The sequence below is a fragment of the Dasypus novemcinctus genome, chromosome 13, assembly GCF_030445035.2.
Source record: "Dasypus novemcinctus isolate mDasNov1 chromosome 13, mDasNov1.1.hap2, whole genome shotgun sequence".
In the NCBI taxonomy this organism is placed as follows: domain Eukaryota; kingdom Metazoa; phylum Chordata; class Mammalia; order Cingulata; family Dasypodidae; genus Dasypus; species Dasypus novemcinctus.
In genome coordinates, this window is record NC_080685.1 from 32,134,594 (window position 1) to 32,149,763 (window position 15,170).

Genomic DNA, 15,170 nt, shown 5'->3' on the forward strand with positions numbered 1-15,170 from the left:
AGCAGCAGGCAGGGGGCCACCATCTTCTCTGATTTGGGGTGAGGAGTGTTCCAGAAGTCGATATAGAATCCTTCGCCTCCTGTCCCTCCCCTCCCTGACACCTGCTGATCCGCGCGGCGCAGGAAACGGAAGCCTTCCCCTGGCTTTGTTGGGCATCCTGGGGAAGAGGGAGCTGGTCCGGGAGTGACTCAGCGCCCCACAGGGAATCCAGTTTCTGGCCCAGTTGTGTGTGTGTGTGTGAGGGGTGCCTGTCCCTGCTGTTGCCTCAGGGCACGGCACAGAGCTGACCCTGTGCCCACCCTGCCAGACCCCCGGGCGTGTGGTTGAGCTCCTTCCCACGGCTCTAACATGGGGTTCGCGCTGCAGCACTTCCTGTTCCTGGGGGCAAGGGTGGTCAGCCTGGGTGAAGATGAGGGCAGTGAGGCCTGGTGGCAGGGCCTGAGAACCTCGAGAAGTGGGCCTTCTAGAGGTCACCTATCTGCCGGGGTCCCCTGCTTCCCCCTAGGCAGCTCTGATCTGCAGCCCATCCCCCACCCTGTCCGCACCCACCCGCCCGGAACTCCCACAGACCTGCCCTGACCTCACTGGGGCTTTTGTCCGAGCCCCGAGGGCTGTCTGTGGGCCTGTCCCCTGCGCGGGGAGAGAATGGGCCCCATTGTCCTGGCTGCCTGCAGTGACACAGCAGCTCCCAAAGACTTCCAAAAATGCTCAGGCTCTTGGACCCTTTCAGGTGGGAGAGCTTTCCTGGGGGTGGCAGCTGGGCCCCTGGCCAGAGGGAAGAGCTGGATGCCCTCTCCCATCTATGCAGGAGCACCTCCATCCCCCAGACTAGAGGTCCTTCCTGAGATCTAGCTTCTACCCTGCCTGCTGCAAGACAGCACATTTCCTCCTGAGAAGAAGGGACTAAGAGATTCAGGGGCAGAGCATGAGGAAGAGGTGAGAAGAATGTGAGGAAACGCCCCCCACTGCTGTGTGCCTGAATCATCTGCGGGGGTGCGTCTTGTGGCCTCGTGTTCCTGTGGGTCTTCCTTCGTGCTCACAGTGGATGGCTTGTCAGCAGAGGGAAGGCTGGGGGCCCTGGGGACTGGAGTATTTAGGGGAGCAGCCCACAGGCCATGTTCTTTAGGCCCCAAGGAGTCCTGTTGCTGTTGAGAGATGTTCGCTCTGTGCCTCAGTTTCCCCATCAAAGTGAGCTAATGCTCTTTTGCTCTCTTTGCATACAACTTCTTGGCAAATGAGGTGAATGGAAAAGGGAGGGAGCAGGGAGAGCTGAAGGAATGGAAGAGCTGGGAAGGTGCCAGGCAAGAGGGAGAGAAGTGGGCGGAAGCCAGAAGAGAGGTGAGAAAGGGGAGACAGAGGAGGAGGGCTGGGTGTGTGCGTGAGGCCCACAGCGGGGAGGGTCTCTCCCGAGGTGGGAGGATGAAGTCAAGCAGGGCCCACGAGGGGCTCAGAGCCAGCTGGGCACCCCCCACCCCCGCGGGCTCCCAGCTACCTTTCCTGAGCCCCAGGGGCCCCGGATTCCAGGCAGCTGAGCCCACAGCTGCTGGGAGGGGGTTCCTCGACAGAGGCCTCCTGGCACCTGCCTTGGTTTATTTCTGGAGCCACAGCTGAGTCATGGGAGGGGGGTGAATGGGCCCGGGGGGAGGAGAGCTTGTGACTGGGAGAGGAGAAGGCTGAAGAGGGAGGAAGAAGGTTCTAGGGCCTGGGACCTGGGACTCAGGGATTTGGAGGGTAGTCACTAGGGTCTATCCCTTTGGGACATTGGGGACTTGTCCCAACAGCAACAGAAATAGGAGTTGGATTACAGGAGGGACATCCACACTGGAGTCCCTAGAATAAGGAGGCTTGGGGAAGGGGTTGGGGAGCAGGGGGCAGAGCCTACTTCCCCTGGGGTGCTGGGGAAAAGACAGGCTCGATCTTGGGAGTATGTGGTGTGTGTGTGAGTGTGAGTGTGTGTGCGTGTGTGAGGGGGGAGTGTTTGGGATGATGGAAAAGTTTTGGTAATGCATGGTGGTGAGGGTAGCCCACTGAGAATGTAATTAGCACGACTGAACGGTATGCTTGAAAGCGGTTAAAATGGGAAATGTTATGCTGTACAGATGTTACCACAATAAAAGTTAAAAAGCAAGAGAAGAGAGAGGAAAAAGGGGCCCATCGGGTGGAAGGATGCAAGGCGCACGGATGGAAGTCCTCAGCACCTTGAGAAGGGAAACCAGAGAGCAGAGGGGCGCGTATTGTCCTCTGCCTCCAGTCTCCGATTCCGTGGCCCCAGCCGCGGCCATTCTGGCTCTCCTGCCGCTGAGCCAAGCAGCCGCTTCCCTGGTTTGGCCACTTGAAGCCGGCCTGTGGACTCGGGCACCAAGTGCCCAGGGCCTCTTTTCCTACCTGCCAGGATGACTCTCAAGTCCGGCTTCCCTCTCTCCCTCTGCAGTACCCATCCTGGCACTTAGCCTCCCCTGCGGATGGGGCGGGGGGCCCCATAGGGACCCAGAGGCCTGACCCCAAGTCCAGAGCCCTCTTGGGTTTCCCGGGCTTGGGTGGGCTTAGTTTCCATTCCCTCCCCCTTCTCCCGGCAGCTCCGGAGAGCACGTTCCAGTTGAAATGGAATCGCATTCCTCTTCCCTGCTGGCAAGGATGGCCTGCCTGATAGCAGCTGTGCCACCTCAGGGTCAAGTGGCAGCAGCTGGATCCCCAAGGAGGGGCTGAGGTGGGGGGGCTGGGGGGAGTTCAGGGGCAAGGGCCTTCGATTCTGTGATCTGCAGAGACCAGAGCAAGGGGGCAGGCCTGCGGTGGAGGGATCGGGGCGAGAGCACAGGGTCTCAGGGCCGTGGGGAGCCTCAGAGCGGGATTCGGTCCACCCGGTCCAAAACCAAGGCCCCATGGGGGAGGGAGTTGCCCACCATCACCTTCCGAGAAGACCCTAGAAGGATACCCCCTCCCCACCCCTGCCCCCCAGTGCCTCCCCGAGCTCCCGCAGCAGACAGGAAGGATGAGGGGACCCTTTAAGGGGCCTCATTCCAAACTCCCTCATGCTTGGCCCCAAGCCTGGGCCTTTGATTTCCTTCCAGGCTTTGGTGGCAGCAGGCACAGGGACAGCAGCAGGCTGGGCTGAATGGGTGCTCAGCCCCTGACCTCACCCTCCGCGGCGCCTCAGCCTGCACCGCCTTATAAGGAAGTGCCCCAAACAAACCAAGGAAGCCACCTCCGGCCCCCCACCCTGCCCCCACCGCATACTGAGGCTATATTTACCCAGAGGAGGCCCCAGAATAACCTCCCACTTGTCCTGTGCGTGGGGGGGGGCGGCCCCTCCTTGCTCCTTCCCTCCCCTCCCCTCGGGACGCCTCCCTCAGATGTGCTTCCTGTTGTCTGACCACATCATATTTACCATTCATTCATTCATTCGTTCCTTCACTCAATACATGTTTATTGCACATCAACTGTACCCCGGGCACTGTGCTAGGCTCTGGGTTATGACCGGACAAAGTCCTGGCTCTCCTGGAGCATTCTACAGTGACAGAGGCTTTTGAGTAGCCACGTTCCCCTGGTTTCCCTCCTACTCGCTGGCCTCTCCTCTGGCCCCTTCCCAAGTGTCTCCTACTCTGCTGGGAACGCTTGGTGAGGCGAGGCAGGTTCTCAGCGCATTGTACCCCCTCCACTGGGTGCTCTGCAGGCCAGCAAACCCCTTACTCTTGCCTCCAACCCTGTCCTCTCTCGAGCTCCAGCCCCACGTATCTTCCCTCCCCAAGGGCAGCTCCTCTTGGAGGCCACACCTTCCTCCTGGAGTCTCCTTCTCAGACAATGGAACCACCATCTTCCAGCTACCCAGGCTGGGAACCTTCGCTGCCAGCCCCCTCCCAGAGTGGATTACTAAACCCTGACATTCCGCTTCCCTTACATATCTCCAATCCATCCCCTCCGCTTTGTCCCCACTGCCACCATCATCCCCTGCCTGGACCTCTGTAGTGACTCCCCAAAATGCCTGCTCCAGGCTCTTCTCACACAGCAGCCAGGAAGTTTTATTTGAGATGCAAACCTGGTCACACAACTCTCTATTTAAAACCCTTCAAAGGCTTCGTGTCTCCCTTAGAAGTCCCTGTCCCCTGCCCACCGACGCTCGCTGTGAACCTCCTTTCCTCTCATTCTCTACCTTCCCGTCACACAAGCCTTTTTTCTGTTCCTCAGATAGCCAAGCGCTCTCTTCTTGCCTTAGGGTTTTGCACATGCTGTTCCCTCTGACCAGAATCCTTTCCCTCCCTCGCCTCCGCTTCTGCTCAACCTTCAGCTTCTCAGGGCTGCCTTTCTTGGCTGCTCCCATCCAGAGTCCAGTGAGGTGCCCTGTTCTATGCTCCCATCACCTCCCGCATTTCTGTTTTCAAATATGATTTCCACTCAGAAGCCCTACAATGGAAAGGTAAAGCACCCTAAGTGAAACACCATGTTTTTATTTATTGCTGGATTCCCAGAGACTGCACCGTGCATGGCACATAGTAGATGCTCAGCAAATATTTGCTGAAAAATGATAATCACTCCTCTTGTCACCATCAGGAAGGTCCTTGCTACTGCCTAACCCCTGTTCTCTTATTGCACTGACAGACTATCACGTCCTAAGAGAATATACCTCCCACTATCTACCCCTTTTAGGATAGTCTTCACTTCTGTCTAACTCACATCTGTCCCCCGTTTGGGTTTATCGGCAGCGACAGGCGTGTTTTGGTAGCTCTGCAGGGGACCAGGGACCTTGGTGTACTGGGCAGGATGGCCCCCATGGCACAGGGAAGGACTTGGCTCAGCCTCCGTCCTTGGCCTTCACCCAAGCAGGGGTGCCCTAGGGCCTCGGGAGACCAAGCACAGGGTCCCTCTTTCCCCGTGGAGTGGACTCTGCTTGCCCGGATGCCGATGTGCTGGCTCCCGGGCCTGGCAGCCGGGCGGGATCAGACCAGGCCTTGTTAGCAGTGGGGACCGGAAGGAGAGCGCGGAGGCTGGGGCCGCCAGGAGGGTGGGGCGGGGAGAGGCTGGATCCCGGGCCTGAGGGCAGCGGCGCGCTCTGGGTGGTGAGGGCCCGGGTGCCCAGGACAGAGGGGACCGGCAGTGACGGTGTGACAAGGCCAGAGAGCCCCCGGCCTCCCCCCCAGCCAGAGGGCGCAAGTGGGGCTGGGGGCCAGAGGGGCCACTGACTCCAGCCTCGCATCTTTCCCTAGCTCTTGGCCACGGGCCCGAGGACAGAGAGTCTGCTGCCAGATTTGGGATTGTTGCCAAATATAAAACATTTGTTTGGCAGCCCCCATCCCGCCCCCACCCGGGATATTTCGAGGTGTCGCCAGATCGCCCCTCCCCGCTGCGCTGGACTGAGGACTGGTTTCTATTTGGGTATCCTGACTTCAAGGTCTCCAGGCCCCGCCTAATCCAGGAGCCCCTGGTCCCCTCCCGGCCCCACCCAGAGACACGGAGAACTATGGGGAAGTGGGGGAGGGGCCTGGGAAGAAGGGTGGGGGACCCTCGGCCTGACCGGGTCTCAGCGTTTCCCCTTGCTCCTTCATCACCCCAAGAGCATCTTTCCACTCCCCCCCTCAGCCCCATTTGCCCTTCTTCCCTTCCTCCTCCAGCAAAGGGACAAAGTCCCCCTGAAGATCTAAGCAGCAGCCCCCCAAGGTCCTCTGGCCTTCCCCTTGCTCTCCCTGTCCCTGGAGCCCCCCCAAGTGGCCTGGCGCAGCGCCCCTCATCGCGTGACTGCCTCTGGGGTCTGGCCAGGCTAAGCGGCTGCCCTGAGGAGCACGGCCTCCCCCCCCACCGCTGCTCTGAACAAGCCAGTGCAGACATCGCAGGCAGAAAATTGTTTGGGTTTGGGGGCGAGGGGCTTTATTATACTGGCGGCACTGAGGGGCCAGCGGAGAGGGCGCGTGGGGGTAAGGGTGGCTCCGAGCCTCAATCCCTATGATCAGCGGGCAGAGATGATGACAGGCCCGGCCTCTGCAGGCTGAGGTCACCTGGACAGGCCTCGGCCAGGCCAGCACACGGCACCACCCTCCCCGAGCCCCCAGCCCGGCGGCCCTGCCCCCCGCCTCTCTTGGGCCCCTCTCCTCAGCAGGAGCCCCTCTCCAACAGCTACCTCCTCCCCCACCGTCTCCCCAGCGAGGCTCCTGCGCCCCACGCCGGCCGCCAGCATGCTCCTGCTCACACCCCAGCCAAACGCGGGAAGGAAGAGGCCAGACTCTGTAGGCGGAGGCGTGACTTTATTCAGGTGGGGATGAGCCAGGCAGGGCCACACGGCAGGGATGGGGGGTGGGTGGTTCAGACCCAGGGACACTCCCGAGCCCCATCAGCCCCGCAGGCCAGACCTCCCGGGAGGGTGGTGCTGCCCCGCGCGGGGTGGGCGGGGGTGTGGACAGAGCTGGGAGCCTGGCACAAAGACCAACAGCCCCCTCCCCTCGGGACAGCAGCTGCGCTCCCCACCTCTTCCAGCTGACAGCACGGGGAGGAAAGGGGGTGCAGGAGAGGGGGCCTAGCAGTGGAGGGCCTCAGCTGGCAGAAGCCTCGGGGGTCAGCACAGGCAGGGCGCCCCATTTTGCAAGGTCCGAGGGGCTGGTTCTCACTCCTGGGGTCTCCATCCACTTCACCTTGGCCAGCCGGGCCCCGCTCAGAAAGAAACCACAGGTCAGGGGTCATAGATGAAGGCTGCTGCCCCTAGCAGGCAGGGGGCTTGTGGGCAGGCCCCACCCCGGGTCCCAGGACTGGAGAGCTCTCTTTAGTCCTCCCCGGAGGACCAGAATCGCCATCTCCTTCCCTCTGGGAGAACTTCAGGAACTGGCCCGGGCCCAGGCGAAGGGGAACCCCTTCCCACGGGGTCTTCAGGGCAGTCCCCTCGTCCCCTTCCAAGGGGCTCCCTCGGTCCCCCTCAGGCGCCCCCAGCTTCCCCTGCCCTACTCCCTCGGGCTGCTCCAGCCCATTCATCACTCCCGGTTCGCGGGCTCCGACTCCTCCTCCTCCACGCTGGGACCCTGGCCGTTGACATCAAGGGTGGCTCCTGCCCCTCGGCCCGTGTCCTCTGCCACGCTGGGGGGCTCCAGAGGGCCAGGGCCGTGGTCCTCCCCCTCCAAGGGAACCGGTTCAGACCCCTCCTCGGAGCCAGAAGGCTCGGCGCTGTCCTGGGGACTCAGTCTCCAGGACAGTGACGGGGGCGTCGGCCACTGCGCCCCTCAAGCCATCATCCCAAGGAACGCGGAAACCCACGGGGTCAGGCTGCAGGGGGCTCGCTCCCTGAGGGTCACCCAGGGCCTGCAGGCTGCCCACAGAGGGCCCTGCGCCCCACCGCCCGGCCCCCGGCCCCCCTCCCCTCCTCTTCGTCGTCCTCGTCCTCCTCCCCCTCGTCCCACTCTCTTCCTCATCCGCAAACCCGTCCGGACTCCCCGCCCTGATCCCAGGCCGGGGGCTCCAGGAGCAGCGGGGGCGCGGGGCCCACAGGTGCTGCCGCCTCCCTGGGGACCCCAGGAAGAAGAGACGCCTCAGTCGCCAGGTCCTCAAATTCCTCCGACAGGTCTGAATCGGGGTGCTGGCCCTCCTCCTCATCTCCCTCCTCTTCTTCCGAGGGTTGTGTCCCCAGGCCCTCAGCGGCCGGGGCAGCGGGCCCCCAGCCTTCCTTTCCGTCCTGCCCCTGAGGGGAGGGGCCTCTCCTCCCCAGCCAGGCCCTGCTTGGGGGAAGCGGGGGACTGTGGGTAGAGGCCCAGGGGCGTGGAGTCAGGTAGGGTCTCCCCCAGCTCATCGGCCTCACTCTCTTCTCCGCTCTCCTTCCCCTCGTCCTGGAGGCCCTCAGGGATCCCTCCAGAACCCAACTCACCCTCCAGCTTCCCCAGGGCCTCAGCCCTGCCTTCTGGCCCCCCACTAGCCTCCTGGTCCCCCTCAGCCTGGGGCTGGGGCCCAGGGGCATCTTCGGGGAGTGGAGTGGGCTCCCAGGGTGCAGTGGGCCTCGGGCTGGGGGGCCCCAGCCCTGATGGTGCATCTTCCTCAGCTTTCTCTGACCCCAGAGGCCTGGGTGGAGGGGCACTGCTTCCCTCAGGGCACAGGGTCCCAGCGGGGAATACCTCCTCTGCTCCCGGGGGTGCCTCAGGCTCTGATTTCTCCCAGGCCGCAGAGCCCTTGGGCTCCAGGGGGTCCCCGTTCTTCCTGGGCAGTTTGGAGAGCTCTGACTCCAGAGCTTCTGCCTCCTCTAGGTCCTTTTGGCACTTTCCAAACCCTCCACCCTTTTTGTCTCTAAACCTTCCTCCCCCAGGGGTGGCTCCATCACCTCCCTGGCCAGGGGGCCTGGGTCCTCCAGGCCTACGGCCTCCCGATCCCATCCCTCCTGGGAACCAGGATCAGACTCACCCACGGCTGTCTCTGATCCCAAGGTGACGCGTGGGGAAGATCGGTCACCCCCTGGAGCCACGTCCTCATCTTCCAACGTGGGCTCTACCACTGGCTTTCCCTGCGCAGCTCCGAGGCCTGGGGCCCCCACCTGCTCTGGTTGCCCTTCGGGGTCCTGGAGGCCCTCAGGGCCTCCCTGTCTCATGGCTCCCTCAGCTGGCACCATCTGCTCCTCAGGCTCAAGGCTCCCTGGGTGCCCCTCCCCTGTGCTCCAGGCCTCCCCTACAGTATTCACCCATAGCTCTCCCCCTGCTCTGCCGCCTCCTCCTTCCCAGCAAAGCCATCTCGTCCCCTCAGGCCCAGCTCTGCCTCCTCATTTCCCACTCCAGCTCTCCCAGGGTGGGTTCCTCGCCCAGCTCTTGGTCCCCCATCACCACATCTTCCCACCTCTGCTGATCTGCAGATAGTGGCAGCTCCTGTCCCTCTTCTCCCAGAGACCTCAGCGATTCTTGATTCTCTCCTTTCTCCAAGTTCCTCTCCTCTTCCAGATACCTTTGACTTTCCTTGTTCACCTCTTCTGGAGATCTCAAATTATCTACATCCCCACTCTCCCAGAGATCTCCTTGGTTCTTGATTCTCCTTTCCTAGGGGTCTCAATGTCTCTTGGTTCTCTTTCACAGACCCCAGTGGTTCTTGACTTTCCTTTTCCATAGGTTTCATAGTCCCCTGATTCTTTCCTTCTAGAGACCGCAATGGCTCTTGAGTTTCTGTTGATTTCAATATTTCCAGGTCCTCTTCTACAGACTTCATTGGTTCTAGATTCTCTGTTTCTAATGATTGTATTGTCTCTATACTCCCTTCTTTCAGAGAGCTCAATAGCTCTTGATTCTCTTTTTCAAGAGGTCTGAGTATCTCCTGATCTTTCCCAAGAGACTTCAGTGGCTCTAGATTCACCTCTTCTAGAGGCCTCAATGCCTTCTGGTCCTCTTCCTCTAGAGACCTCAGTGACTCTTGAGTCTCTTTTTCAAAAATCTCCTGGTTCTCTTTTTCTTGAGACCTCAGTGGTGCTTGTTCCCTATTTTCTAGGGATCTCAATGTCTCCTGGTTCCCATCATTCAGAGAAATTACTGACTTTTGAGTCTCTTTTTCTAGAGGTCTCAATGTCTCCTGGTTCTCATCTTTTGGAGACCTCAGTAGTTCTTGATTCTCTTTTGGTACAGGTCTCAGTGTCTCTTGGTTCTCTGCTTCTTGAGGTCTCAGTGGTTCTTGAGTCTCCTTTTCTAGAGCTCTCAATGACTCTAAGTTCTCCTCTTCTAAAGACCTCACTAATTCTTGATTTTCCCTTCCTGGGAATAAAAATGTCTCTATATTATCTTCAAGAGACTTCATATGTTCTTGATCTTCTTTTTCTAGAGACTGCCAAGTATGTGGCTCTTCTTTTCCTATAGACATAAGTGGTTCTAGAGTCTCCTTTTCTAGAGGTCTTGCTACTTCCAGGTCTTTTTCTTCTAAAGATGTCAATAGGTCTTGATTCTTCTTTTCTAAAGTCTTTAGTGTTTCTAAGTTGTCTTCTTCTAAAGACCTCAGGAATTCTTGATTCTCCTTCTCTAGAGATCTCAGTGTCTCATGAGTCTGCTTTTCCAGAGACATCAGTGGCTCTTGAATCTCCTCTTTCAGAGACTTCAGAGTTTCTTTTTCCAAATGACCCTGGCCCTGGGAGTCCTGGACTTCCTCCTTGTTCAGACCCACCTCTTCTTGCCATGTTTTCTGCTGCAAACTGCTCACCACTGTCACCTCAGTAACTGACTTTTCCTCTGTCAACCTCCAGATTTGCCCTTCACCTTCCTCCTGGGGTATGCTGGATACTCCAGACCCACTGGGCTCTCCATCTTCGACCTCTAAACTGGGGTGGTCGGGGCTGAGGGGTGGGGCCAAGGAAACATGGTCTTCAAGGGATTGGCTTATGCTGGCTTCTTGCTGCTTACCCCCAGGCTCCTCTGGACTTGGCAGGATGCTGGCAGGGATGGTCACCTTGGCCTCAGTCTGCAGGGGTTCTGGAACCTGTTGCCCCCTATCCTGTGGCTGGAGGAGGGAGAGAGGGGCCTCCTGGGCTCTAATCTCTGTGTCTGTAGTAGGGTAGGGAGCCTGGGGTGTGGGTGGAATTGGGGTGCTAGCCAAGGTAGGGGTACGGGCCTGGAGGAATTCTTGACTCTTCAGAAAGGCTGGCACAGGTGTCCCAAGGGTGTCAGGCAAGGGTGATATCAGAGGAGTTGGGCTCAGGGCAGGAAGCAGGGGTGCCAGACGCCGGCACTCTGGGGTCCCTGGGAAATGCAGCTCCGACTTGGGGTCTGGAAAGGCAGAGAGGGAAGCAAGTAGGGTCACTATGTACTGGCAGGGCAGGCAGCCAGAGAGGAACCAACCCATTTCTGGCAAGAGTGTCCCATGGGACCTGCCCCTGACCCCACCGGCTGAGCTGAGTGTGTGCTCACTGCTGTGGGGTCAAGGCAGCAAGACTTAGGACTTGTGCCTCCCGGGAAAGGAGCAGGTCCAGGGGACAAAGAGCAAGTGTGCATAGGGTCTCGGGGCATTTGGCCCCTCCTCTTACCCTGGAAGCTGAGGGCAGTCTTGGAGCCACTGCCAGGTGCCTGCAGCCGGGAGTTCTCAGCCTCCAGGAGGGTCCTGGGAATGAGAAAGGGAAGGCTGGGCCAGCCCTTAACCCACCGGCGGGCTGAGCTTGCTGTGCCCTCTGGCACTGCAGGCTTCATTTTCATCACTATCACACAAAAGCCACACACGGAGTTGTACTTGGCTGCGCACACAAAATCACATGGTGACATACCCGCAGTCATTGCACCCTTGGCCACACAGTCGCACATACATTTGGGACACACGCCTGGGCTCACAGTCACACAAGCAGATTCCCACACAGTCTGACACAGCGGCATCTGCACACACCCACTTATCGCTGAGACTTGTCCCTCCTCCCCACCCCAGGCCGATGACCTCATCTTCAGTGTAGGGGACCTATTCTCATGCTAATGGCTGCCTTTGTCCCGGCGGCCATCTGGAGGGTCTAAGAAGGGGGGCTTCCCAGGGGAAGTGGGAATTCTCAGGCGGTTCCCATGGGATGGGCTCCCTACTCCTCCCCCAGGGCCCCCAGAGCTGGTCGCAGACAAAAGCAAATGAATTCAGTCCCCTCTCTCTCCGAATCCTTTTCATGCCTCAAAAAACTGGCGGTTAAATTCCTTGGGCCGACCCAGACCCTCTCCCTCCGCGGTTTGATTGGGGGTCAAGGCCCTCAACTGGGGATCTCCAAGCACTCCGGCTGGCAGGCCCCTCCCCCCGAGGGCAATGAGGGTCTTTGCGTCCATTCCTCTATCTCAGTGCCTCAGGGGGCTGTCTGGGGGAGGGAGAGGACAATCGATCCAGCCAGTTGTGCTGGACACCTCCTGGCTGTTCTTCTCCACCTCTCTGAATCTGGTTTGTCCTTCCCATGGTCTCACCTCTGTCCTTCCCATGAGAGCTGCACTCCCTCGGGCTCTGTCCTCGGTGGAGGGGGAGCCACTCTCCCCTCTCCCCCATCCTCCCCGCCTTTCTCCTCTCTGGGCCCTGTCTTCCCTCCCCTCCTGAACCTGTCCCAGGGCCCGTCTTGTTTGGCCAATGTACGCTGGGGGCGCTCGCTCTCCTAACTGCGTATCCAGCCCTGGCCCCCAGCCCATGGTGCTTCACGGGTCCCAAAGCCCCTTCCCCGAGCTCCATCACTTGATCCTCATCCCAGCCAGCCTGGCCAGCTTCCCGGAAGAGACCTTAGGCTTTGCACAGTCACCAGGCAAGGGAGAAGCAGCACCTCCTCGCTCTCAGCCCTTCCTGAGGTGACAGGAAATGTGGCCAACAGAAGGGCAGGGCAGGACCAATAGTATTAGGGCTTGAGAGGGCTCACCATGACCTTCAGGCTGGAAGGGGCCTTGGAAGTCACCCAGGCCATCTCATCCCCCAGACAAGGAGACTGAGGCTCAGATCAAGTGGCAAGTCAGTACAACGCCCCCTGCACCTGCCATTCCTCCTTTCTGAGCACACACAGACTTGGACCTTTTCAACCCCCTGGACCAAGAGTCTGGATGCAGATTTGCCACGCGTGTCCAGCTCCCTCTTCTGAGGCAGCTCTACTCTGCAAAAGTAGCTTTCCTCGTGGGAGGGGAGTAAAGCGCAGGACACTTCTTTGGCCCTGAACTCATGGGGGGAGCAGGGGGACTCAGATGGGACATGCCCTGGTGTGGAAATGACCGGCCTGGGGTCACAGAGCCTGGTGGTGGCAGAGCCGCCACTAGCCCTGACTCGGGGCCCCTGTCAGCAGAGGAGGCCAGCATATGTGTGCGTCTGTGTGCCCAGGAGGACGAGGGTTAGCCCGCACCTGTACGTGGCCACCTCCAGGCTGAGGGACATCTTGAGGTGTGCCAGCTGCTGCCGACCTTCCAGGATCTGGGCGATCTGGCTCTGCAGGCCCTGTTTCTCCTGCTCCAGGGCCTCCACCGCCAGCTGCAGAGCAAGCCAGAGGCAGTCCGTGAAGGATGTGTGTGTCTGCGTGTCCTTCCTGCCCGCTAACCTGCATTCTTCTCTGCTGCTACAGCAACACCTTCTGCTCCTGACCTGACTCCTCTAAAGAGGCAACCCCTTGCATCCCCTGCCCAGAAAACCCCCTCTGGAGCCTCCAAGAGGAGCACAGTGGGCCCCCTCAGCCCTCTCCCACGGCCTGGCTCTTCCTTTGAGGATGCTGATTAAATGGTAGCACATGCTGCTCAGAATTCAGCTCCCACAGGAAGGGGGAGGCGAGGGAGGAGAGGAGGAGAGGAAAAACAGTGGAAGCAGAAGGAAAAAAGATTAAACAAGAGGCCGGGAGGACACAAGACTGGAAGCCAAACAGCCGGGGTCCCATCACCATCTCCTGCTCCTCACACTGGGCCCCCTCCCCCTCCGCTTCCCACATGCGCTGGAATCTTCTCCTCAGAGAAGGAGGGCTGGGGAGGTGGCCGTGGTGAGACCTCTGTCTGGCTCAGACAGGAGACTGTTTTCTCAGCTGCTGGTCACAGCTGTGCCGTGTGAGGGGGAGCAGCTGTCCCAAGCCTCTGGAATGTGGGCCAGGGAGCCGAGAAGCCATGACACAGGAGAGGGGCTGGTGGCCGCTCACCCGGGGGCCCCTCACGCCCTCCTGCTGTTAGGAACGTGGAGCTTCTGAAAGGCCAGACCATGCGGCTCCGTGAGAAGGGGGAGAGGCCTGGGGCTCTTCTGTGCTATAGCAGACCCGAGGGAGGGGCCCACGGGGCCACCAGAGTGGGAAGGTGTCACTCAAAGAGCTGTGTGGAAAGTGAGGGAGCCCCTCAACTCGGCTTTGGGCCTGTCTGCCTTGCCCTGGGGGAGTGTTTGAAGAGGCCTCTGAACCCCCATCATTCCCACCCAGGGCTGCCAGGCTGCGTTTTCTGAGAAGTGGCCTCTGAATCGGTGGCTAACCGCCCCCACCCCCGCCCCGTCCTGTCCCCACTAGGTCTCTGAGCTCTGCAGGAGCTTCCCCCAGTCTGGCCTCGCCCAAGACGGCGGCTGCCTCACCTGGAACTTCTCAGTGGCGCGCAGCCGCTCCTGCCAGCGGCCCTCCAGCCTCTGCTCCAGCACAGTCCTGCGCTCCTGCAGGCCGCCCCGCTCCGCTTGGAGCTGCTGCAGCGCCAGGCGGCCCTCGCGGGCGCCCTGCACGGCGCGCCCGAGGCGCTCGCGGGCCTGGCCCAGCGACATCTCCATGTGCGCCACGCGTTCCTGGTAGCCGCGCACCGCCCCGCGCCACGCCTCGCCCAGCCGCTGCGCCAGCTCCTCCACCTCGGGGGCCGGCGCGGGGGCCCCGCGGGGCGGCGGGGGGCCGCGGGGAGCGCAGGCGGCCTGCGCGTTCAGGAGGGCGCGCTCCTCCTCGTGCGCCGCGCGCAGGGCCTCCACTTCGCGCTCCAGGTCGGCTACCTGGGTGCTCAGCCAGGCCTGGGAGCGCTTCTCGGCCTCGACGGCACGCCGGCTGCGGGCCACCTCCTCGGCCGCCCGCTCCCGGGCCAGGCGCTGCTGCTGGCAGCGGCCCGCCACGCCCTCCAGCTCTTCCGCCAGGTTGTCGCGTGCCACCTCGGCCGCGTGCTTCTCCCGCCAGCTCTGGTCCACGAGGGCCCGCAGGGCCGCTAGCTCGTCCTCGGCGCGGGCCCGCCAGGAGGTATCCCTGGACTGTGCCCTGAGACCCCCGAGCTCCGCGCTCAGCAGCTCATTCTGCTCCTCTAGCGCCTTGACCCGGGCCAGGTAGGCCTCCAGGCGCCGGTTGAGCTCCCACATTTGAAAAGACTCCTCCCCCAGGCAGCCCTCCATCCTTCTATTCTAGACCCACCTAGGGTGGAGAAACAGAAACGCGGGGCACCGGGAGACGAGCTCTCCGCTCCTAGAATGAAAGGGAAGAAAAGACCCACCAGGAAACGGCGGGGCGGGGCGGGGCGCGGGGAGCAGCCGAGCGACTCTGTGTCTGGAGCTGGAGCGACGCTATTCATACTCCCGCCAGCCGGGCGGGAAAGGGGGCGGGGTCCCGGCCTTAACCCCTTAGAGGTCGGAGAAGCGGCCGCTGCTCCGCCCTGGCATCCCCAGTGCGCTGGGGAGTGGGCGCAAGGGAGGAACCAGGTCCTGGAGAATCCAGTTCCATGAGAATCCGCGTTCTCTGCGGGGAGGCCAGGAGGAGAGGCCACAGGCCCAGAGCAAAGCAGATGATGTGCAGAACTGAGCCTGGGGAAGGGGTGCATGTCTCAGTTACTCAGCACACCCGAGGG

General features: G+C 60.9%; 1 protein-coding gene across 1 annotated transcript; it reads right to left on the reverse strand.

The window, feature by feature from the left end:
- Positions 1–6,211: 6,211 nt before the first annotated feature.
- NES (nestin) lies at positions 6,212–14,882 on the reverse strand. The gene is given in 13 exon segments (XM_058309890.2): positions 6,212–6,765; positions 6,768–6,956; positions 6,959–7,145; positions 7,147–7,395; positions 7,397–7,660; positions 7,662–8,215; positions 8,218–8,632; positions 8,635–8,738; positions 8,741–8,939; positions 8,941–10,685; positions 10,943–11,016; positions 12,749–12,873; positions 13,939–14,882. Coding segments are annotated over 13 exon segments (4,911 nt in total). The 5' UTR covers positions 14,722–14,882; the 3' UTR covers positions 6,212–6,742.
- Positions 14,883–15,170: the final 288 nt, after the last annotated feature.